Source organism: Neofelis nebulosa, chromosome 10, assembly GCF_028018385.1.
Source record: "Neofelis nebulosa isolate mNeoNeb1 chromosome 10, mNeoNeb1.pri, whole genome shotgun sequence".
NCBI lineage: Eukaryota > Metazoa > Chordata > Mammalia > Carnivora > Felidae > Neofelis > Neofelis nebulosa.
Window position 1 is genome coordinate 112,275,958 of NC_080791.1, and position 23,591 is coordinate 112,299,548.

The window sequence follows — 23,591 nt, forward strand, 5'->3', positions numbered from 1 at the left end:
ACCTGCCTGCAGTCCTGTGGTCTGTTTTCACCACAGCCTGGCCTGCCGCCCAGCCCCGTCCCTGCCTTCACTTCACCGTCCTTACCTGGCAGGAGGCTGCGCCGGTCAAGTGTGTTCCCGCATCCACCTTCATGACTGGTGGCCGCGGGGGCCCTCTCCTCCAGGCAGCCCTCCTTCTCCCCAGTGCTCCTTGCCCGTCCTCACGCCTTATGCAAGTCTGTCTGCATGTCACTTGCAGTGACACTGGGAGACGGCAGAAGAGGACTTCCATAAATCCCACCACACAACTGCCAGGCCGTCCGTGTCCGCGCCCCCGTGTTCAGCTGCCGTTCCAGCGCAGGGGGCCGCGTGCTCCCAGGGAAGGCCGTCTGCTACTGCACCCCCGTGATCTGCTCTCAGCTGCGCGGAGTGGCCGCTCTGTCAGCCCCCTCTCCCCTGGCTTCTCCCCACCAGCAGGCATCTGGGTCACCCCCCAAGGCCTTTCTTGAGCCTGTGACTTGTGTAGCCACCACCCTAGTTCTGTCCCCACCTCCCCACCCCCACCCCGGCTCATGGCTTTGTTGCCTCTCCTCCTGTCCCTGGTGCCCTCTGTGCAGGCAGGCCTGCCCCCCTGCTCCAGGACTGCTGTGCTGGAGGCCCCCCCACTGACCTCCTCTAGGCAATCAGTCAGCTGACCCCTCTGCCAGGGTCACACATGCGGAGAGCCGTTGACTCCTGCGACGGCCCCTCCCTGGTTCCCTCCTGCCTGCCGACCACTCCCAGTCCATCCCTCGTTTCCCCACCGTCCGGTGTTAGATGGGCACAGGGCTGGGACCTCACCTCTCTTCTTACCCACACTCAGTGCCTTGTGATTGGCCTGGAACGAGGGTGCTCTCCTACCTGCACCGACACCGAACTCCAGCTGGGGGCCTCAACTCTGCTCCGTGCTGCCCGCTGACTGTCGTGTAACGTCCCAAATGGAGCACGCCCACGCGGGCTGTTAGATCTCCCTTCCAGAGCCCCGCCCTGCTCAGGAAATGGGGACTCTGGCCTTCACTTGCTGGAGTCGTCCTGGGCCTTTCTCTCTCGCCCATCTGTCAGCAGGCACTACCGTAAAGCCTGTTGGGAACCCGCCTGCCTCTCCCGTGCCCTGGGCCTGCGCGTTACCGCGGCGCCTGACCGGCCTCCTCACTTCTCGCCTCCCCCTCCTTCCAGGGGACCCTTTAAGACTGATGAAGGGCACAGCAAGTGGCACGTGGGATGCTGTGTTCCGTCTTAGAATTCTCTCTCGGGCTGCGGCAGCTCTCTAACCCTGGTCTTGATTCAGACACTCCTCTTTCCCGGGGGGTTGCCGTGGCCTGGGAGCTGCTGTGTCACTCGTCCCTTCCCCCAGCCCCGCTTCTGCACTGCTCCCGGGGGCTTTTGTTGACTCAGCGAACCCTTTGTGTCTGAGCACTGCCTGGGACTTTGAACGGTTGGCCTGCTCCCTCGGGAGGGCCCTCAGAGTCTGTAGATGGACGACTCCCGGAGCCTTCGGGATGAGATCCGGGCTCCGTACTGGGGTGCGCGTGGGCCTGCAGTCTGGCCTCTGCCCGCCCAGCCTCCCTTACCGCTTCCCACACGCTGCCCGAGCCCCAGCCCACCGAGCCCCTGACGCCCTCCCCACTACCAGACGCCGCTTTGGTCTCATGACGAGGCTCTCCTGCCACACGGCTCACGGTTCACCCGCCGTGCCCTCTCCGTCGGCGGACCTCCGGGTCAGCGCGCCTGCCTCCCACCACACGCGACGTCCGTGATGCCCCCCCCCCCCCCCCCCCCCCCCCAGGAGCCCGGGCCTTTCTCACTCGGGGCGCGGACTGCGCTGGGCCTCCTGTTGGTCTGTCTGTGTGCTCCGCGCCCTGCGGAGGGGCCGGGTCCGCCTGTCTGCCGTGCGGCCGTCGTTCGAACGAATCGTGACTTCCAGTCGGGATGGCAGCACAAACGTGCTTCGACAGACCTCACTCGCAACGGCAGTGGGAGAGTGAAATGTAAGTAGAGAAACAGACAAACCAAACCAAACAGCCACACCCCCAGAAGCGAAAAATACCCCTCAGTACAGAAACAGAATAGAAACACAGCGCGGTAGGCTGGAGTTGGCCAGATTCCCCCGCCTGCTGTGCCCCAGGCACCGAGCATGCAGGGCCAGTAGGAAGCCTGGCTCCTGTGGCCCGGGGTCACAGGGACCAAGGTGTGCGGTGGAATTAGAACTAAAATCAGACTCGCTTTTTGGAGCTGGTTTTAGATGAGGCTTCCCCACGTTAGGGTCACTGTCCCCAGTACACTGGGGCTTGCCTTGGGAGGATAGGGAGCAGGGCCTGGGCTGTGCCACAGCGTCCGGTGACTCTCTCACAGGGTCTGCACCGTCTGTAAGGAGCCAGGCAGCGGGAACTCTGTCACCGTGGAAGCCTAGTTGTGGCCTGAGGCCTTGGGAGGCCCGGAGGGGCAGTGGCTGGACACTAGGCAGGGAGGGAAGTGCCAGCGGTATAACCTACGCGGGCTGAGCCGGAAGCCAGATCCCACAGCCTCCAGAGTCGGCACCTCACAGAACGATGCATTTACTTCTTCCAAAACGCACGGGTAGTCTAGTAAAACTGCCAAGATAAGTGTGTTTGAGATGTTTAAGAAGATAACATCCCTGAGGAAAGAAGAAATTCTGAAGCAAACGGAAATGATACCGGAGAAGGAGGGCAGGACAGAAAACAGTCCGAAATCTAGTGAAGGAAGACGGTGGTGGCTGGAACGATGAACTTGGACCCGACACGACTAGAGACAGAATTCGTGAATTGACCCAGATTCCTGAGCAAGGGGACAAAATACGAAGGTAGAGGCCCGAGGCCCTGAACCAGGCAGGCCTGCAGCCAGCTGCCCCTTGCGCTTGCCTGCCATGCGAGTGACCACGCGTCTCGCTGACGCCGCGTTGCAGGAACAGTATTTTCCGATACGAGGTCTCGAAGATTAGATGCAACTCTGTCAACACGAGGCAGTGGATGACCTGGTGGTCAGCTCAAGTCATTTCCCAGAGCAGATGGAAAGCGAGGGGTTTGGTCTGATTCCCTCGGGTTCCCGTGGACGGAATCTCTGCGAGACCTTCATGGGAGATCCTGGCTTCCTGACCGCGGGGCCCGTTTCTCAGTGCTGCCTTCTGGGCCTCTGAAGACAGCTCAGCACCCAACAGACTTTGTCAGGTTTGAAGACGCGTTTGGATTGTTCTCTTTTCGTTTCACTGTAATTTTTTTGTGTTTGCAGGTATGCCTTGAAATACTGAAGTAAAGTAAAGGGTCGTCTGTATTCTTTAGCTGGAGCAACCTTGTGTCCAAAGAGCACTGTGTGTGTGTGTGTGTGTGTGTGTGCGCGCGCGCGCGCGCGTGTGTGGGGTGAATTGCCCTGAAATATCTAGGAAATGAATCGAACGTCGTAAGCAGTTTGTTGAAGAGCCAGATGATTGCAGTGAGGTGGGGGTGCTCTCCCGCTGGTTCCCTGACCACCCTCAGCTGTGAGTTGCGCTCACCGCCAGCCATCTGCTCTGTTGTTGTCAATGATGCTCTGGGCTAGAAATGCCTCTGCAAACTAAACCAGGCAGATTCTGCTTCCTTCCTGGGAATTGTACCTGAGTCAGTGTTTGATACTGTCCTGGCCCTGGGAGGGTTCCTCTGGTTGCCTTAATCTCGTCTCTCCTGCACAAGGGCCACCCTGCGGTCTGGGCTGAGTCTCTGCCCAGTTGCCTTTCAGTACGGCCTCCTCTGGCTTTAAACTTTGCCTGTGACGTCCCTTCCTTTGGAAGGAGGTTAGGAGTCCTCTCTTTTCCTGCCTTTCCTCTCCCTCGGCAACACCTCTGAACCAGGGCTGGGGACAGTGGCAAGCTTGTCCGGGGACACCCCTGCTCTAGGGGCTGAGCACTTACTTGGTGGAGGGTGGGCAGCAGCCTGGGGTCCATCACCGTCTCGGCAGAGAGCGAGGGCAAAGATGACCGCGGCCCGGCCGCCTCAGCCTGCCCCTTCCAGCCAGGGTTCCGGCCTCCTTTACCTGAGCGGGGTTGGGCAGAACCAGGGTGCCCCAGCCTTCCCGCCACTCGCGCCCAGGATGTGGCCTCTGTAGCAGACGGGTAGCTGGGAGGCACGGGATTCCCATGCTCTTGGCTGTAGCCTCTGCAGTGGAATGTCCACCTCCCTGAGCTGGGAGGAAGTGGGAGGTGGGGGGGGGGGGTCAGTTTGGGTTTAGATATTACAGACTCCCCTTCCTTAGTGAATCATGATAGACTTAAAAAAAAAAAATTGGTGTTTCTTCATTTGTTGTGTGCTTTGGATGGCTTTGGAGGCTGAATCGTTGTTGTTAGGTATAATTCTCCCCAGGTTTCCTGGGGGAGCGGGTCTGTAGGGCCTTCTCATGCTGGGAAGGTAAAAGCTGATCACCCATAGCTGTGGACTCTAGAAGACGACACTCTGATTTATAAGGTGAATTAGGTAAAATGACCATTAGCTTATTATACACCCATGAAAACACTCACAGTTTCTGTAAATTACCTGCCTCCCCATCCCCTTCGGTGTGCTCCCCCTGAAATAACCACAGTCAAGAAAAAATATTTCTGGGGCGCCTGGGTGACTGAGTCAGTTAGGCATCTGACTTTGGCTCAGATCATGATGTCACGCTTCGTGGGTTCAAGCCCCGCGTCGGGCTCTGTGCTGACGGCTCGGAGCCTGGAGCCGGCTTCGGATTCTGTGTCTTCCCCTCTCTCTGCCCCTCCCCCACTTGCACTCTGTCTCTCAAAAATAAATAAAAACATTAAAAAATTAAAAAAGAAAAACTTTTTCTATTTTACTCTTTTCTGTCGTTGATTACAACAGTACTGCTTGCTTTGTTATTCCTCATGGATGAGTACAGCTGTTCCTTGAACAGCTTGGGGTTTGGGGTGCCGCCCTGCCCACAGCCGAAAATCCATGTATAACTTTTGATTTCCCCCAAAACTTAACTACTAATAACCTCCTGTTGTCCCCAAACCTTACTAGTAACACAAATAGTCTATCGCTTATACTGTATGTTGTATGTATTATATACTGTATTCTTGTTATTTTTGTATTTTTTATTTTTTAAAGTTTATATCCAAATTAGCATATAGTGAAACAATTTCAGGAGTAGAGTCCTTAGTGCCCCTCCCCCATTTAGCCCATCCCCCCTCCCACAACCCCTCCAGTAACCGTTTGTTCTCCGTATTTAAGAGTCTCTGTTTTGTCCCCTCCCTGTTTTTATATGATTTTTGCTTCCCTTCCCTTATGTTCATCTGTGTTTTCTCTTAAATTCCTCATATGAGTGAAGTCATATCATATTTATCTCTTTCTCTGACTGACTAATTTCACTTAGCATAATACCCTGCGGTTCCATCCACGTAGTTGCAAACGGCAAGGTTTCATTCTTTTTGATTGTCGAGTAATACTCCACTGTATGTATATCCCACATCTTCTTGACCCATTCATCCGTCGATGGCCATTTGGGCTCTTTCCATCCTTTGGCTGTTGTCGATAGGGCTGCTATAACCATGGGGGTGCGTGTGCCCCTTCGAAACAGCCCACCTGTATCCCACGGATAAATGCCTCGTAGTGCGATTGCTGGGTCGTAGGGTAGTTCTATTTTTAGTTTTTGGAGGAGCCTCCCTACTGTTTTCCAGCGTGGCTGCACCAGCTTGCATTCCCGCCAGCAGTGCAAAAGGGACCCTCTCTCTCCGCATCCTCGCCAACGTCTGTCGTTGCCTGAGTTGCTCATGTGAGCCATTCTGACCGGTGTGAGGTGGTGTCTCAGTGTGGTTTTGATGTGTATTTCCCTGATGATGAGTGGTATTGAGCATTTTTTCATGTGTCGGTTGGCCATCTGGAGGTCTTCTTTGGAGAAGTGTCTATTCATGTCTTTTGCCCATTTCTTCTCTGTATTATTTTTTGGGTGTTGAGGTTGATAAGTTCTTTATAGATTTTGGATACCAACCCTTTATCTGATGTGTCGTTTGCAAATATCTTCTCCCGTTCTGTCGGTTGCCTTTTAGTTTTGCTGGTTGTTTCCTTCGCTGTGCAGAAGCTTTTTACTTTGATGTGGTCCCAGTAGTTCATTATACTGTATTCTTAAAGTAAGCTAGAAAAAAAGTTTTAAGTGACAGGGAAAGCAGATTCACAGCGCCGTGCTGTCTTGATACCTAAGCTTATTATCGGATTACAGGATGAATCGTCTGTCAGAACCCGCGTCGGCGCTGTGTCTTCCGTGATAGAAAGAGCTGTGGTTACGTGTGTTGCTAGCAGTAGGCGTCAGAAATGAGAAGAACGCGAAAGGTTCACGTTTATTTGCAGGCGTAGCAATTCATGCACTCACAGCGAGACGTACCAGGGTGAATGCTTCATGGCGGCCTGGGCCTGGTGTAATCAGTAGGTTGGTTGCTTCGTTGCTTCGTCTCGGCCTAGCCGATACTTTTACAGCCGGATTCACAGTACAGCGCTGGACACGTTGTTACCTTAACAAAACCGCCGGAGATAGTAGGCCGGGAGGCATCCTCTGCAGGGACCGAGAGAGGCACGCTGCAAGGTAATGTCGTTCTTTGAAAGCCAAGTTATGAGACAACACGTTACTCATTTTAGGTCAGATCTCACTCCCCTTATGCCCGTGCGTGTGAGGACAGGCTGTCCAACCGCACACAAGTCTCGCACACGACGTTCTTCCGGATGAACGCCTCGGTGGTGGCCACACGCACGCGTCTCGCGTGGCCTCGCCGTGCACTCACTCGATTTTCACACACAGACGCGCGCCTGGCAGGCGAGGTGATTCGCTGGGCGCCGTGGTGAGGATTTGCTGTCCGGGAAGCGGGGGCGGGTCGTCCCGGGGGTCCTCGTGTGCGGACCTGCTTGGGGCGGGGGGGACCCTCTGGGTGGGGCCGTCTTGGGTCTCGGGGCCCGGGGGGCGGGAGCGGGGGGAGGCGGGCACCCTCGATGCAGCTTTCCGGAAGTGCGTTTCTGTCTCCCTCCGTGCCTTCCCGTTTCCCTGTCCACGTCGCCGCAGACGTTGGCCGTAGTCCCCACACCCAGGCCTCGGCAAGGTCCGTGTGGTGAAAGGAGCCGAGCCTCTGCCGGGGCGCTCCTTGCGGCAGCGTGCTCTCCAGCCCTGCCGCCTTCCTCGGCCTCTGGCTGCTTCACCAGCTCTCCTCTCCGCGCCGCTGTCTTCTGTGACCTCCTCCGGGCTTTTCCCTGAGCTCTTGACCCTCTTCGGGATCCGCATCTTGAATCCCTTCATCCTCCAGCCCTTTCTGCCGTCTCCACAGTCCCATTCACGATTTCCCCGATCGGCTGTGTCGTACGTCCTGTGAAATCACGCGCGTCATTTGGACGGTCCTCTCCAGCAGGGATTTCTTCATTGTGTTGGGCTTGACGGTTTCACGGAGTTGTTTGTAACGTCCCTTGGCATCTTCCCGGCTTTCAAAGTGTTCCCCCTATGGCGGTTCTCTTCGGTAGCATTGACCGTCCTCCTTGTAAAGTGCCTGTGTCATGAGCCTCACAGGTCCTCGTGGCCCCTGGTCCGCAGGCTGACTTAGACCCGCTGCGCTCCGGAGCGAGTGAGCCGCCCAGACACGTTTGGTGGTGACCCGTGGGGTTCTGGGTGGCCAGGACGTTGTCCAACGTCAGAAGAACTTGAGAGGACAGTCCCTTGCTTTCAGCGTACTTCCTGAGTTGAGGGACAGAGCCGGGATGGAACTGGTCCAGGGCAAGGGCTCTGGTTGTGCAGCCAGACCACTGGCCACTGGCACTCGTTGCCTTCAGGACCCCGGGGTGAGCTTCCTACACAGGGCCAGCCGCCCTGATCACACCCCCGCCTGTGTCCGCTCAGACGGTAGCTGCTTCACCCCTTCCTACCCAACATCTTGGTGCTCACTTGCTTTCTCGTGAATAAATGTCCTTTGTGGCATTTTCCCCCCAACAGGGCACCTCCTTCTGCATGAAAAAGCTGTGCAGGCAGCCGTGGTCTCCTCAAGCGATTTTCTTGTGTTCTTCACGTTTTGTCTTGGAGTGGGTGACATGCGGTGGATGGTGGTTCCTTCTTCTCTGCAGTCTTCTCTGGGGCGTCTGGGAAACCGTGTCCTTCCTCTTCGTGGTGGAAGCTGCTTTTTCTATCGCCTTGACCATTTTTAAAGGCAAACTCCTTTCTCAAATCACCACACCTGCGTTGAAATCCTGTGCCTGCATTGAAATGTTCCAGTTTTCGATCCTTCCCTTCCTTCTCCCTTACGTTGTGACGTCAGGACTTCACTCGTCTTGCAGTTTGAGTCGAGTCCGCAGGTGTGCCCGTCTCACAGCAGTCCTCCGTCCACAGAGATGCCACATCTTCAACACGAGACGAAAAGGTGTCTCACAAAAAGCCCCAGGTTTTTGCATGTGCTGGGGTCGCTGCAGCGAGAGCTTCGAGAATTTCCTTTTCTTTGTGTCCCCGTGGTCCTCACGCTGGCCGGCTGGCCGCTGCCGCTGCGGGCCTCAGTACAGGTCAGGCCATTCAGCCTTTTCTTGTCATGCCATGCCATGCCTCTTCTCTGCATCGCGGGAGCACGTCCAGCATCCCTGGGGACACTTCAGACGGGTCCCAGGGTGTAATTCAGGGTTCATGGTATTGCCCTTAACACGGTGAAAATTACGAGGAACCCTGAGAAATCACTTTTCCTGTGGTGCGTGATTTACCGGAGAAGGGAGCTGATTAGCAGGTTCGTGCAACACTTGAGGTGACCTCAATGGCAACAGGAGGTGGTGCGCACTTGCCCCAGAGGACAGCGTCTGCTGCAGCTCGTTTTATGCGGTTAGGACTCAATCCTGCGTCTCCGCATTTGTTTGCCTTTCTCTTGACCGCAAATGGCACCATGTAGGTACGGTCTGTTTACGTGCGCAAATTTTGATAAGCTTTACCTTGTTAGAGTAGGTTTGTGTATGTTTTCGGGTAGTAAACGCTACAATAGCCTAGTATCTGCCTAGATTTCATGCATTCGTGGCCTACCTTGTACTTAATATTTTTGATACCTCTAGGCTGCTCAGCTCATCTGCCAGTCTTTCCAAATGTCACACATCTCCAGAAAAGTTTCCAGTGTATTTATTGGGAAAAAAATCCCCACATAGAAATGGGCCTGCACAGCTCTACGTCAAGGATCAGATAGGCTTCTGGGGGTTTACCTCGTCAAGTCAGATTGCAAGGAACGTGGTCAGTTCTGTGGTCAAGTTCCCGTTGATTTGGAAAGGGTTAATTTATGAAGGAACTTGAAGTATGTCACCTGTTTGTACATTGATTTTCTAGAATTGCCGAAATCAACCACTTTCTGAATTTGCATGTCAGGCTGTTAAGTGAATCTTTATCTCCTCGTTTGTCCTTCAGAGACAAAAGCTCTGGGGCGCCTGGGTGGCTCAGGGGGTTAAGCGTCTGACTCTTGGTTTGGGCTCAGGTCACGATGTCATGGTTCACAGACTGAGCCCTGCACCGGGCTCTGCGCTCGACCGACCGGAGAGTGTGCGTCCACCTCCTTCGAGCCCACCTCTACGCCGTGTCCCGGGCGGGCGCTCGGTATTGCTGGGAGAGAAACCCCACGTGGGGTGGCGGGCCCTGGCATCACTCTCCTCAGCGACGCTTCATCCAGAAAGTTTCCTGTTTGTCTAAGGAAACCAGTCTTAAACTCTCCCTCTCGTCAAGAGGCCTACCAGCATTTTTGAAAAGTCCGTTTCGTATGGTTGACTTTGATTGAGCCAGTTGTCAGGCTACGACAGCAGCTTTTGGGTACCGTCAGCCTTTCCCCGCTGCCGCTCCACAAGCCTGCTTCCCAGACGAGGCCAGAGGCTGGGGATGGGCAGCAGCCTTCTCGGCCTGTTGTTCCCGAGTCAGCAGAGTTCCTGAGTCATAGACCTGCCAGGCACCTGAAAATGTCTCTGTCCCCTTGAGTGTCGGTGCCTCTGAAAATCCCCGGGACTCCTGTGGGTGGTGAGGAGGGGACTGTTGTGTGTGATGCTACTTGAGGGTGGTGGGTGAGTGGACTAGGGTGAGTGGACTAGGGTGGGCCGCGGAGGCCTGGTGCGCTCTGGCTAAAGACCCCCTGTCTCCCTCCCTGCCCCCAGGAGTTTGCAGCGCTTACTAAGGAGCTCAACGTCTGCAGGGAGCAGCTCCTGGAGAGAGAGGAGGAGATCGCGGAACTGAAGGCAGAGAGGAACAACACCAGGGTCAGTAGGCGCACCGCCGGTGTCTTTCCACACAGGACCCCATCCACTCCCCTTGTCCACATGTCCCCCTGGAGCTGGCCAGGAGCCACGAGTTCAGCGTTCTCACACCTTGTTTGATCCGGGAGGAGAATTAAGGCTATTTTAACACGTTCGGGAGTGGGGGCGAGGGGGGGGGGGCGGGCTCCCTAACCGGGGACCGAATTGAAGGGATTCAGACTCGGTTTCGCATTTGGTTACATTGGGGCCCCAAACTGAAAGTGCTGTTTAGACACGGTTTTCCCTTGGCCTCTCCCACCAGCTGCTTCTGGAGCACTTGGAGTGCCTCGTGTCCAGGCACGAGAGGTCTCTCCGGATGACGGTGGTGAAGCGGCAGGCGCAGTCCCCGGCCGGCGTGTCCAGCGAGGTGGAGGTGCTCAAGGCCCTGAAGTCCTTGTTCGAGCACCACAAAGCTCTGGATGAAAAGGTGCCTCCGGCCACGGCGGCTCTCGATTCGCGCACCTGCTGTGTGCCGTGAGGCACACGTCGCGTGTTTGTGGGACTGGAGTTTCCTTTTAAGCTCCTCGAATTCTTGTAAGAAGACAGGTCTGTGTGGTTAAAAAGTAGCGGTTGGCGGAAATGTGCATCTCGATTTGCTGTTACGAATCACGTAATGTGATTTGCTGTTACGAATCACGTAATGTGATTTATCTCGGGGAAGATTTCGCTCCAATGTGAAATTGAAAGCTGTTAACGAGCAAGCGTGTGAACGTTGGCATCCGCGAAAGACCTTACCAGCACTCTGTCATGTGATTTGAGGTTAAGGGGACCTTCGGGTAACTGTACAGTAAGGAGAAATGAAACACCTACACGTACAAACTCAGTCCCTTTGTTTCCAGGTGAGAGAGCGGTTACGAGTAGCACTTGAAAGGTGTAGTTTGTTAGAAGAAGAATTAGGGGCCACGCACAAAGAGGTAAGCTCCGGACGTCATCACGGGAGTCGATTTGAGGGGGTTTCCTTTTTATCCCTGGTCTTTAAAAAAACGCGTAAGACTCGCGGTGGGGACCGTCACCTGTCGCTCACTTTCTGACTGGCGAGCGAGGGCCGGCACACCTCGCTCTCTGCGCCCAGCTGCGCGGTCTCTTACCTGCCACCGTGCAGCCGAGACTACGTTCCGATTTAGTCACTCGTTTTACTCTGGCTGCAGGACATCACCGCCCGTTTCCCCCGAACTGTGCTCACAATTTACAGTTGTGTCTTTCCGAGAGGAGATTCTCTATCTTTACTTACTTCCTCACCCTCGTATTCAATTCTTTGGTTTTAGCTAATGATTCTTAAAGAACAGAATAATCAGAAAAAAACCCTAACAGATGGAGTGCATGACATAAACCACGAACAAGAAAATATGCCGAGCACGAATGGAAAGGCAAGTCCTCAGGCCTTCTCTCTGTCTCTTCCCCGGTTCCTCTGCCCGCAGACGTGGGGGCGCGTGCAGGACTGTCTGGAGAGCTGCTGGCAAGGCGCGTGGCGCCCGCGACAGCCGGCACAGATCGTGGGACTTGACCCATTTCCCGGAAGTGCCCCGTTTCTTAGCTCGCCAGACAAGGCTAGTTAAGGATTTTTCCCCCACCAGAGAGCTTCTGACGGTTCTTTAAGCCACGAGGAAGACCTCGCCAAGGTAATCGAGCTCCAGGAAATCCTAGATAAGCAGTCAAAGGAGCAGAGCCAGATGAAGGAGCGCCTGGCGGCCCTCTCCGCTCACGTGGCTGAGCTGGAGGAGGACCTGGACACGGCACGCAAGGACCTCATCAAGTCCGAAGAAGTGAACACCAAGCTGCAGCGAGACGTCCGCGAAGTGAGTGGCAGTAGAGACGGCCACGCCGTCGTCGAGCCGAACGTGGGGTGTCGGTTCGGTCGGTGCCCGGTGTGTCCTTCCTCCCCCACGGGCTTTGAACTTCGGGAGTTTTGTGGAAGCAGCAGCAGAAGGGAACGGTGCTCCGGGCCCGGGGCGGGCCGCCTCCCCGTCTGCGTGGCGGACCCTCCCCTCCCCGGGAGAGGCCGGCCGGCGGGCGGGCGGGCGGGCGGGCGGGCGGCCAAGCGCCCTCGGGTGCGGACTGCGGGCCGTGCTCGCGGCCCGTTCCAGTAACACCCTCGGCACGTCCACACCGCCACGGTGCTGCCGGGTCGCTTACGGGGCCGCGAGCGTACGCGGGCGGCTCTGCTGCTCTGACCTGCTCGCGGGGGTTACGTGCCGCTGGTCGTGGCGGTCGGAGCGAGCGAGGGTGCGGCCCGCCGGCCGTGGGGCAAGATCGTGGGGGAGTGCGGCCGCTCCTGCACGCGTGGCCATTTATGGGAACCTGATCGTTGTCACGGAAACTAGTAAGGGCAGGACGGTCTCTTTGCCCCTCCTCCTGTCCCTGTGAGCTGCCCTTTGTGGACAGTCCCCCGCCCCCACCCCCAGCCCAGCACGGCCACCTCAGGAAGACCCTCTCAGAGCCTCGAGCCTGGATGTACAGGTGCACTCTGTCTAGTAGCTTAGTGTGGGTGAGGTCGTGTAGGAATTTAAAGCAAAAATATTTGCAGAAATTATGTAACCTGTTGAGTGAAATTATTCTTTGGCAAGGGGGGGGAGGAGGCTCTTCAGCAGAGTTTAAGATGCAGACAATTTAGAAATTCATTTCTTAAGACTCATCACTTTTCATGTTGAGACTGCTGACATAAATTCCTTAGTAGACAAAGGGGGCTGAAAGAGGAATCTTCAGGGTAGGGGACAGGAAAGGCAGGGCAGAAAGTTCTGGTTCCATTTTCAGTGTTAGATACCGTGTGATACAATATTATTACAGGATTAGGCTTCAGAGGGTTACTTCCAATTATATAAAAGTTTGCATTTTGTTTCAGTTTGTTAACACTTCTGCTTTAACTTTGGCAACTGGATGAGATTTCATCCATCTTTTCCCCGGGAAAATGATGGTTGTGTCTCCCAGCGTGTGTTTCCGGAGGCCAGTCCCTGTTCTGTGGAAAGCTCACTTGTGTCAGGAGGCAGCAGACGTTGTGACTTCCGGGAGATTTTATTATACGTTTCTCGTGAAACACATCGGAAAAAATAAGCCCCGGGGACTGAGCGGCCAGAATCCCAAGCAGGCTCCGCCCGTGGGCGCAGAGCCTGACACGCGGCTCAACCTCACGAACCTCGAGATCGTGACCTGAGCCGAAATCACCGGCTGAGCCACCCCGGTGCCCCAAGGGTGCTGGTTTTCTGTTTGATTGGAAGATCAGGATTTAGCCCAGTTTTTGTGTCTGGAGTGTGTTAACATGTCCTGCACTAGTCATTTCCCTGTTTTCCCTCTGAAATACCTGCTGTAGGCCGTGGCCCAGAAGGAGGACATGGAGGAGAGGATCACCACCCTTGAGAAGCGCTACCTCGCGGCACAGCGTGAAGCCACCTCTGTGCACGACCTCAACGATAAACTTGAAAATGAGATTGCCAATAAAGAGTCTATGCATCGACAGGTAGCTAATTTTGCTGAAGTTCATCCAACTTTTATTAATCGCAAGTGCAGTTAAATACCTTTCTCCTGTGACATTCATGTTGGAAATCAAGTCTCAATGCAAAGTTTCTGGGATCTTGGAACATTGTGTTCAAAAGCGTGGGTTACTTCAACTTACAGGTTTTAATTACTCGGGATTTTATGTAACCGCGTTATGGAGCTGCACTGCGTGATTCTTCCTTCTGCCTTGTTTTAACTGCATGTTAATCTGTTGCCTGTTAGCGCTGTTTCCACAGGAGCAGGGAGTGGCCAGGAACATGCAGGCAGCTGACCACTGTTGTTAGTACCTGGGATCGGCGGGGGGGGGGGGGGGGGAGGGCAGGTGCAGAAACATAGTCTGGCGTGAGGACGCGAGTCTCCTGCATTTTGAGAGGCCGCACGTCTCTTTCTTGGTCGTCACGGGTCATCTGGCGTTAAACAGGAGACCCAAACCCAGCTTCTTGGAAACATAGCGAGTTTGGTGTGTTTAGAAGTGTGTCATTAGACACAAAAGAATAATAAGAGTCAGGTACTAGGAAGCAACTAAAAATCGTATCGAGGAGCGTGGTTTAAGAGCCCGTAAGATGTTCCAGCGGCACCGGCTGGCTCCGTCGGTTGAGCGTCCGACTTCGGCTCAGGTCATGATCTCGCGGTTCGTGAGTTCGAGCCCCACGTCAGATTCTGTGCTGACAGCTCGGAGCCTGGAGCCTGCTTCGCGTTCTGTGTCTTCCTCTCTCTGCCCCACCCCTGCTCATGCTCGGTCTCTCCGTAAATAAACATTAAAAAAAAAACAACAACACGTAAGGTGTTCCAAATAATGACTGTAAAAGGCAGATCACGAAATACTACGTACGGCATGTGATTTATTTTCTCAGGGTTTTAAAGCGGGATATGTGGTCTTTCCGCACACACAGAGCTACATATGCACACAGACAAAGGAGGCTGTGTGTAAATGAGTGTTAACCTCACAGGAACCTCGACTTCTACATGATTTTTAAAATTACTTAAACTTAAAAAAATCCCTTGTCTAAATTTTCCCCATTGATTTTTTTTCAAGAGTGAGAGGGTTTTTCTAGCATAATCACACACTGGCAAAAATAACTCGACTGGCATGAGGCATATTCTCGGAGGCTCTGTGCTGGCCGACGTGCCCACGGCAGTCTGCCCTAAGGAGCGAGCCCTCAGACAACAAGTCTGGTTATTTTTAAGAAGGCTTAGGACTGAACCCTTCTTTCCTTAACTTGGGAAGAACGAGCAAGCTTCTACAGAAGATGGGTTTTCTTTAACGTGTGGGAACTTTGTCTTTTGAAAGACTTCTTTGAAGACGCTGAAGAAAAGCAAATACTTTGGCAAGAGGTGTGTTGCGCCGTGAAGTCAGGCCCCAGGGAGTGGGAGCCTCCTTGCAGAAAGGAAAGGTTTACTCTGAAGCGGCTCCCGAAACCGTTGGCTTCTGTCGGAACTGATGTAGTAGATGTCTGCGTTTCGATTTTGTGTCACTTTATCACAGGTGGAGACGGATAGAAGACTCGCTACCTTTTGACGCTTTGCTCTCACTTCCTAGACGGAGGATCAAAACCGCCAGTTGCAGGAACGCCTGGAGGTGGCGGAGCGGAAGCTGCAGCAGACCCTGAGGAAGGCCGAGACGCTGCCCGAGGTGGAAGCCGAGCTGGCCCAGAGGGTGGCCGCCCTCTCCAAGGTGGGGCCCGCCCTTCCCGCTGGGTCCGATGGCGGGATGGCGATGTTTGCGGTGGCCTGTTCGTGTACCTTACCTGTCGCTGTTCGCGTCGGCGCGCCCAAGCCCACGAAACAGCTCAGATCTGTTTTCCGTGCTACTTTGAGATCGGAACGCTTTTCGGATGCCAGGCATCTTCCCCATTTCCGTCACCTCCGGTTCTGTCAGCTGTGTGCTGTTTCCAGTTGGCTTGATCTAAGACTCGCTGCTTCTCAGAGTTAAGTCAGCGACTCAAAGCTCAAGATAGCAGCCTCGGATAAGAGAAGGACAGGGGTGCCCGGCTGGCTCAGTCGGCGGAGCGTGGGACTCTTGCTTGACCTTAGGGTTGTGAGTTTGAGCCTCCTGTTGGGTGTGGAGCCGACTGAAAAAAATAAATAATTTTTAAAAAGGATACAATTTTTCTCAGAAATAGGAACATCCTCTTCTGTTTTAAAAATAATCAAAATAAATCTGTAACAGTTTTTTTTATTAAAAAATTCTTTTGATGTCCATTTATTTTGAGAAAGAGAGGGAACGTGTGCACGTGCTCGAGCAGGGGACGGGCAGAGAGAGAGAGAGAGAGAGAGAGAGAGAGAGAGAGAGAGAAAGGGCCAGAGGGAGAGAAAATCCCAAGCAGGGTCCATGCTGTCGGCACAAAGCCCGACATGGGGCTCGAACTCACAAACCGTGAGATCATGACCTGAGCCGAAACCAAAGGTCAGACGCCCAACTGACTGAGCCACCCAGGCATCCCTGTAATAAGTAAATTTTGAAGTAATTCATTCACTGGTTCAACAAATACAGACGAGGCCTGTGCCAGACACAGTCCCTGCCCTCCCAGCTCTCACAGCCCTCACCACCCACGGGGGAAGCCAGCGGTTGAAGAGGCGGTTTCCAGACGTGACGTGGTCGGTGCTGGGATCGAGTGATCCACACGGGCCGAGAGAGCACATGACCCGGCAGACGGTCCAGCCTTCCGGGTCCTCGGCCGAGGGAGCCTAACGCAGGGAACCTGTCCATGCTTCTGTCTCACCGGCTCCCGTGCAGTGAGGGCCCCACTGGGAAGGCGTAGGCACGGGATGCTGACCCTCATGGCTGACGTCGGGTCGGGCAGGTGGTACCGGGCGCCCACAGACCGACAGCTCCAACAGAGCCTCTCCTCTCCTTTGTGATCTGCGTGTAAAATCTCCGTTTCTTTTCTCCCCTGTCCTCTCTCCTGTCCCCGGTCGGCCTTGTAGTCCGACCCTTTATCTTCTGGACACTCTGCTGCTGAGGAAGCTAAACTGTCGGAACTCGCTTCCCAGCTTAGGAAGGTAGCACGTGTGCGTTGCTCTGTCCCGCTTGCTGCTTCCTGCTGTCCGTGCTCAGGGACCACGGGCGTCTGCCGGGGGAGGAGGCACCGTCCACGGATCCGGGGCCCGGGGTGGGGACGAGCACGTTGCCGAGCCCCGGTCACCAGCTTGGAGGCCCACCGCTTCCCACTGGCACGCGTGAGCAGGCGGAAGGCCGCTCACGGCATGTCGTGCCGGCATGTCGGCACAGCGTGTGGTGCGGGACGGCCGGCTCTTGTGACCCCGCTGTCGCCCACAGGCCGAGGAGAGGCATGGCAACATCGAGGAAAGGCTGCGCCAGATGGAGGCCCAGCTGGAGGAAAAGAACCAAGAACTGCAGCGGGTACGTGTCTGAGCGGAGCGGCCGCGCACCTGGCGGTGGCCGAGGATGAGGCGCAGGCTGGGGGGGGGGGGGGAGCGGTGCCTCGTTTCCCACTTCTCCGCACGTGGACGCCAGGCCCCCTCTCGATCCCGTCAGGGGTACGGTGGCCTCTGGTGCGAGTTGGACGCTGGTGAGCGCTCCTAGCGTGTGGACGATGTTCTCTGGACGCGCGGGCCCCGTAGGCAGTGCCGCCCGGGGTGGAGGCACCCGCACAGCTCATCGGCAGCCACTCGCGGTGCACGCGGGACCTTGCAGGTGCCCCTCGGCCAAGCCAGAGGCGCTGGCCTGGGGTGAGGCCCGTCCTAGAGGAGTAGTCTGCTTGCTTAGGACGTGACATCGAGGTCCTGAAATCAGGTCATGGGCCTGACCTTGGTCCCCACATCCTGAATGACTACTCGAGACGTAAAGGCGTAGGTCGGGGTGGATGTTCCTAAGAAGAGGTAAACCGTAATTGAGCCTTGATGAAATGGAGGCCCGTGTCCGTTCAATCCCCTGAGACTTTTCCCTGGAGGGGCTGGTCGAAGGGCCACATGAAACACCCAGGAGGGGCGCCTGGGTGGCTCAGTCAGTTAAGGGGCCGACTTCGGCCCAGGTCATGATCTCGCGGTCTGTGAGTTCGAGCCCCGTGTCGGGCTCTGTGCTGACAGCTCGGAGCCTGGAGCCTGTTTCAGATTCTGTGTCTCCCTCTCTCTCTGCCCCTCCCACGTTCATGCTCTGTCTCTCTCTGTCTCAAAAATAAAAAATAAAACGTTAAAAAAAAAAAAAAAAAAAAAGAAACACCCAGGAGACAGACCAGGCAGCGGCCACCCCGCCTTGGCACGTCCATCCGAGGCCGTCAGGTTTTGTTTTCACCAGAAACTCATGTGCTTGGCCTAGGTCGCAGAGCATCAAACTTGAGTTTCCGGGGAGTGAAGGTCCTGACGCTAGCACGAGATCGCGTGTCGGCCGACCCCGGCCTCCCATCACACACGCGCGCACAGGCAGACACTAGCCTCTTGGGCCAAGAATTCGACGTACTTACTTAGAGATGCACTTCATTACTTTCAGGACTGGATTGTAGTTTGAAAGGACAGGCGTTGAGATAAGGATTCTTCTATAACGGAGGCAATTCCAAGGAAACTTCTAAGCTGTTTTGCTTGAAAAATACGTGGGTGCTGATCCCTTCTTGGGTGGCCAGGGTCTTTTCCAAGTGATGGCCGTTGCCGTGGGTTAGGTGTGACGGTCGTGCTTTCTATTCACTGCTCCCAAGGGAAGAGGTGTCAGCACGTGTGTCTTACAGATGAGGGGACGCAGGTGGGGGGGGGGGGGGGGGCTGACCGTTGCCCGGCCTGTGGCGTGTCCCCGTGGGCTCCTCCTCCTACCCGGACCCCCTGGCTGCAGGGCACATGTCTACCCCGTGCCCTATGGCCCTCCACCCAAGAGGAGCCCCCAAGTGCTGCCGGCCTGTTCCCGCCGCTTCTCTTTTGTGTTCGTCAGGATATGGGGCAGAAACGAGCTTTTTAAACCTTGCAGTTGATGACAGTTACATAAAACACAGACCCGTGAGCTTTGCTGTTACATTCGAAAGTTACTTGAGGTAATTAGTTCCGCTTTTTTAATACAAGTGTCCGTTACAAAACATTCAGGTGATGTGTGAATATAAAGAAAAACAGATGAAAGTCTCTCTCACCGCTGAATTTTTTCCAAAGTGGATTTTTTTTTACCTTTCGCTTTTGTCTGTGGATTCATTTCTTTCTCCCTGAAGCCGGATCCGAGCTTCTGTTTATGCACCGGGAGATTCCTCCTCCCGTGTGTGGATAAGCTGATCCCCTTGAAAGTTTGCTCCTTCCTGCGTGGACATCTGCCTCCTGAGCCCATGTGGGAGCTCATAATCAGGACGTCCCTGAGGCCCCTGCGTATTTCGTTTCCCGGAAACAACGGGACCTTCTAATGGACGATCCCTCGGAGGCACGTTCCTGCGGTCCTGTGCCCCGCTGGGTCGCTTCCGGCGGTGACGCACAAGCGCGCCCAAGAAGGCTGCGGGAAGGGGCGGCCGAGGACGAGGACGTCCTTGGCACGCCCGCGGCGCGTCTGCGCCGGTGAGCGCACCCTGGCTGGAAGCTGGTGTCTCCCCTTCCAGGCAAGGCAGAGGGAGAAGATGAACGAGGAGCATAACAAACGTCTGTCGGACACTGTCGACAAGCTCCTTTCCGAGTCTAACGAGCGGCTGCAGCTGCATCTGAAGGAGAGGATGGCCGCTCTGGGAGACAAGGTAGGACGGGACGGGCGGCGGCTGAGGGCGCCCGGCCTCCCGCAGGAGCCCCCTCGCGCTGTTCTTTAGCGCGGAAAGACCACAGACCGTCTGCCACTCCCCGCTAAGTTCCCAGTGTCCCGTCCCTGCCCGACGTACGTGTGTGGGCAGCTGTGTGTTGCCGTCTAGAAGAGAAGTCTGGTCTGGGAAGGGCCCCCGAGAGGGAGCACTTTCGGCTTTTGCTAATTGAGACTTCCGGAGTAAGGTGGCTTCGTGCTAATCAGTAAATGGCACAGAGGCAGCCACAGACAGTACCTAACGAAGTGGAGTGGCCGTGGGCCGATAACCCTTTATTTACAGGACCTGGCGGTGGCTGGATGTGGTCGGCAGGCCCTCGTTGGCCAGCCCCACGCTGGGACCTGTGTTAGGTCCGGCCCTCGCCTGGTCCTTGCGTGGGGAGCCGATTTCTAACCTCGTGTGTGGAGATGATGCTGTAGGAGTGCGCTGTTATGTAAGGCATTTAATCAGCTGAAAACAGGTTCTCCCGTTCCATTTCCTGCCTTCTCTCTTTTCATCTGGTTTGGAAAAAGTCTAAGCCTGGACTCTTACACAGTCATCATGGAAACACTTTAGCTGTAACAGGAGGGAAGGAGTGTCATAGGATCTATGCCAGAGAAGCTCTGGTGGAAACAGTTGGATTCGGACCTGATAAAACCGTCCTGGCTACACCCGTGTCCCTGAAGATGAGCCAGAGTTTTCCCTGTGATTGGCGCCGGGAGACACCAGTGAGCCCTGCTAATCACGTGACACGCTTATTTTGCATAAAGACCATTAGGAAGTGCATTATTACACCCACGTAGGGTTCTTGCCTCGCTGCCTCCTTGATCTCTGGGCCCAGCCTTCAGGTAGAGTAGTTTTGTCTTAGATTTGAATTACACGTACGAAACTTAGGTCATGTTTCCCCAGTGACTGGTGAATTACCCTAAAAGCTAGTACGGACCAGTTTAACTAATTAAAATAAACTTACGAACTTGTCGTACTTACATTCAGAAACTGATCCGTGAAGAAATTGTACACGGACCAAGTATTACCAAAGGCTGTTCCGGTGTTTCAAAGACAGCATTTCACTCTGGGCATGTGACCCTGTTTGCTGGTGTAGCCACACGGTCCGTTCCTTTTCCGTGCTGCGTTATTGTAACGAGAAACATGGCTATGCTCTGTGCACTGTTTTCGAGAATCAACAGTAAAGGACTGTCTGTGTCTTTCTCAGAACTCTCTATTACGAGAAGTTGAAGATGTGAAAAAGCAGTTAGAAGAAACGCAACGTGAGAAGGTACTTCCATCTCTCAATCCTTCAGAGATCCGTCGAGACCGGAAAGGAGCAGGTGTCCGCTGGGGCTCCCACTTCCTCCACGGCGGGCCACCGCTGTGCCTTCGAGCGGCCCCACGCTCGCAAGTCTGAACGGCACGCGTGTGGCGGAGTCGGAGCCGAGCAGCCTCTGGGGTCAGATTTCTGAGTCCCTTCGGGGGTCCGCTCGAAAGCCAAAATGTTCACGCAAACCTTTCGTTGAGTGCAGCGTTGCCAGCAGGAAGGTAACAGGTGACACGGGTGTCATCCCAAGGATTCTCGCGGCTGCATTCGAAATGGTCAAAACAGGCGGGTGATGTTAGTTTTCATGTAGCCCGATGCAGGCAACATGTTACTGTATCATGTAAATAGTATCGACATGAAGGAGCTACTCTACAATGTTTTTCCACATTCAGTCCTTGCAACCCACGGGGCGTCTCGCGGTTCCATCCCCTGTGGTCGGGACCAGCCCCATTTTGGGCGCTCAGTTAGCCCCGTGCGGCGGTGTCTGCTGCCTGGGACGGCACTGCCTAGGGGGTTGTTGTGCGACCGAAGCTCCTTGTCGGTTTTGCTCCCTGGTGCTGCGTGTGCAGACGTGAGGCTGGGCTGCGGAGGGTCCACGAAGGAGCACGTGCCTATTGCACAGAAGGGCTATTCCCCCACCGCCCAGAAAGCCCTGCTCCTCTCTACATAATTAGGAAGAAGTGTCAGTGGCTCGGTGTTTCTCCTCTGTAACCTTGCTAGGCCTGAGACCTAACTGTTCAGTAGGGTTTAGGACGTTCACTTGGTGATCCGGGGGTGTTTACTGGAGAGAACGGTCTTGGGGTTCGTGACTGCTGAATTCACCCATTGCGGTCATGACGGTTGACATTTGAGCACACTGGAGGCAGATAGCTTTTTCATTTTTTTAATTGAATTCTAACGAACCTACACTGTCGTGTCAGTTTCAAGTAGGCAGCATAGTGTTTCAATAATTGTGCACCTTACCCTGTGCTCGTCACCATCACTGTGGTCACCGTGTGTCACCATACAGAGTCCTTAGGGTATCACGGACCGTATTCCCTGTGCTGCGCTTTTCATCCCCGTGACTGCCTGATTTTATATCTGGAAGCCTATGCCTCCTAATCCCTGTCGTCTCCTTCGCCTACCGCCCCCTCTCCTCCCCTCTGGCAACCCTCAGTTTGTGCTCTGTGTTTAAGGGTATGTTGACGCAAGTGATCGTAAACCTTGCCTGCAGCGGGTGTCATTGTCATTTGCTGCTTTGCAGGATCGGCTCCTACTGAACGTGGAAGCACTGAGGGCTGAATTAGAGCAGGCGAGACTGAGAGGCTCTTCCCTTCACCACGGGTATGACATTTCCCGGTTCACAGATCTGTTCCAGACGCTTCCCTTTGCCACGAATATGACCTGAAGCAGCCCACAGTTACACACTAGAACCGTGGGTGTGCTGTGGTCTGATGCGAACCAGCTCCCAGGTACTGATAGCTGATGGTGGGGGGCACTGCCTTCGCCATGGCTCTGACACGAACCAGCTCACAGACGCGTATGTTAACACCTGCTGTGTATCTTCGAGAACGAGCCCTTGGCCATATGGGCAGAGTGACCTGATGTGGCTCAGGGAGCCGGTAGCTTAGTAGCTGGTGAGAGGGAGAAGTAGAACGTCGTTCCAGAGGATAGGCTTGGACACCCAGGAGACCGGGAGGCATGACAGAGCTCGCAGCCGCAGGAGGAGGTGTGGAAGGTAGGGAATGGTCAGTTTCTGTTGTGGGTGGGTTAATTTGCACTCCCCCCTCCCCCCCCCCCCCCCCCCCCCCCCCCCCCCCCCCCCCGCCGCGCAGTGTGGCACCGATGGTTGGGGATAGGAGGGGTCCAGCATGCCAGGTGAGGGCCCGCGTGCCTGGGAGCCGTGGTCCCTTCCACAAGGCCAGTGGGGTCGCCATGGGAGTGGCCGCATGGCCATGATTGTGAGGGTCAATTTGACATTCATGGCGTTAGCACAGTGCTTGTAGTTTGTTATGTTTTTGAAAAGACTCTGGAGAATGACGTGTAGTCACTTTAAGTCTGTTGGGACAACTGTGAGTCACCTGTGAAGGAGTGAGTCAGCCGGCTCGTGAGCTGCGTCCCGCAGACAGTAATTGTCAGCAAGGTATTAAAAGGTCTCTTCGCTTCTTTGTAGGAAATAGTCACCGTGTGAGAGTCCCGCTGGAGCGAGAGTCGCTCGAGTAGCTGACTGGGCCCCCTCAGGTGCAGGGAGCAGGCTCCTGCTCCGAAGGCAGGCCCGCTCGGGCCACACAGGGGTTTGGGTGGCTGCAGACGGGGGCTCTCGGGAAGGTCGAGGGTGTGCTGTGGCTGTCCCTGTTGAGCCTGCTCGTAGGAAAGAGGAGAGGTCAGCGAAGGTCGGGTCGCGAGAGGCTCTCCCTGTCCGTGGAGCCACTGGTGGCACAGCGAGTGTGTGTCCAGAGAGGGAAGGGCACGGGAAGATGGGGGCACAGGGCAGCCGCTCGGTTGGCTGATGGAGCTCCTCGCCGGCCAGAGGCCGGTGTCGCCGCTCAAGGGCTCGAAGACGCGTATGTGTGAGGAGGCCAAGTGAGCAAACGGGAGCAAAGCAGACGCAGCACGGGCCACCGGCGTGCACGTTGGAGTTCTCCAGGGAAGGGGCCGTGCGGGCACCTGGAGGCTGGCACCGTGGGGCAGTTGCGGTAACAGGGAAGCCCACGCCCGTCGCCCGCCTGAGGCGTGCTGGCCAGCGAGAGGGATAGAGAGGGGCCGTGCGCTCCCGTGGTGCGGAGGGAGCGGCCGCGGTCACGGGGGGCCCTGCGGTCTGCAGACGGCGGCGGGCAGGAGGCCGGTCGGGAACGG

The 23,591-nt window shown here is 55.5% G+C and overlaps 1 protein-coding gene across 8 annotated transcripts in view; it reads left to right on the top strand.

Moving 5' to 3' along the window:
• The window catches only part of PPFIA1 (PTPRF interacting protein alpha 1), a 90,634-nt gene that overhangs the window by 32,862 nt on the left and 34,181 nt on the right, over window positions 1-23,591 (top strand). For 6 of the 8 annotated variants that reach the window (XM_058689963.1, XM_058689965.1, XM_058689966.1 and 3 more), the window contains exons 3-13: window positions 10,125-10,226; window positions 10,525-10,689; window positions 11,102-11,176; window positions 11,528-11,633; window positions 11,841-12,058; window positions 13,567-13,713; window positions 15,292-15,426; window positions 17,032-17,115; window positions 19,274-19,405; window positions 20,655-20,717; window positions 22,000-22,079. In XM_058689963.1, coding sequence (XP_058545946.1) covers window positions 10,125-10,226; window positions 10,525-10,689; window positions 11,102-11,176; window positions 11,528-11,633; window positions 11,841-12,058; window positions 13,567-13,713; window positions 15,292-15,426; window positions 17,032-17,115; window positions 19,274-19,405; window positions 20,655-20,717; window positions 22,000-22,079 — 1,307 coding nt within the window. Of the gene's footprint in view, window positions 1-3,049; window positions 3,204-10,124; window positions 10,227-10,524; window positions 10,690-11,101; window positions 11,177-11,527; window positions 11,634-11,840; window positions 12,059-13,566; window positions 13,714-15,291; window positions 15,427-16,679; window positions 16,755-17,031; window positions 17,116-19,273; window positions 19,406-20,654; window positions 20,718-21,999; window positions 22,080-23,591 lie in introns of those variants that run through there. The other 2 variants (XM_058689970.1, XM_058689969.1) reach the window with 2 other exon arrangements.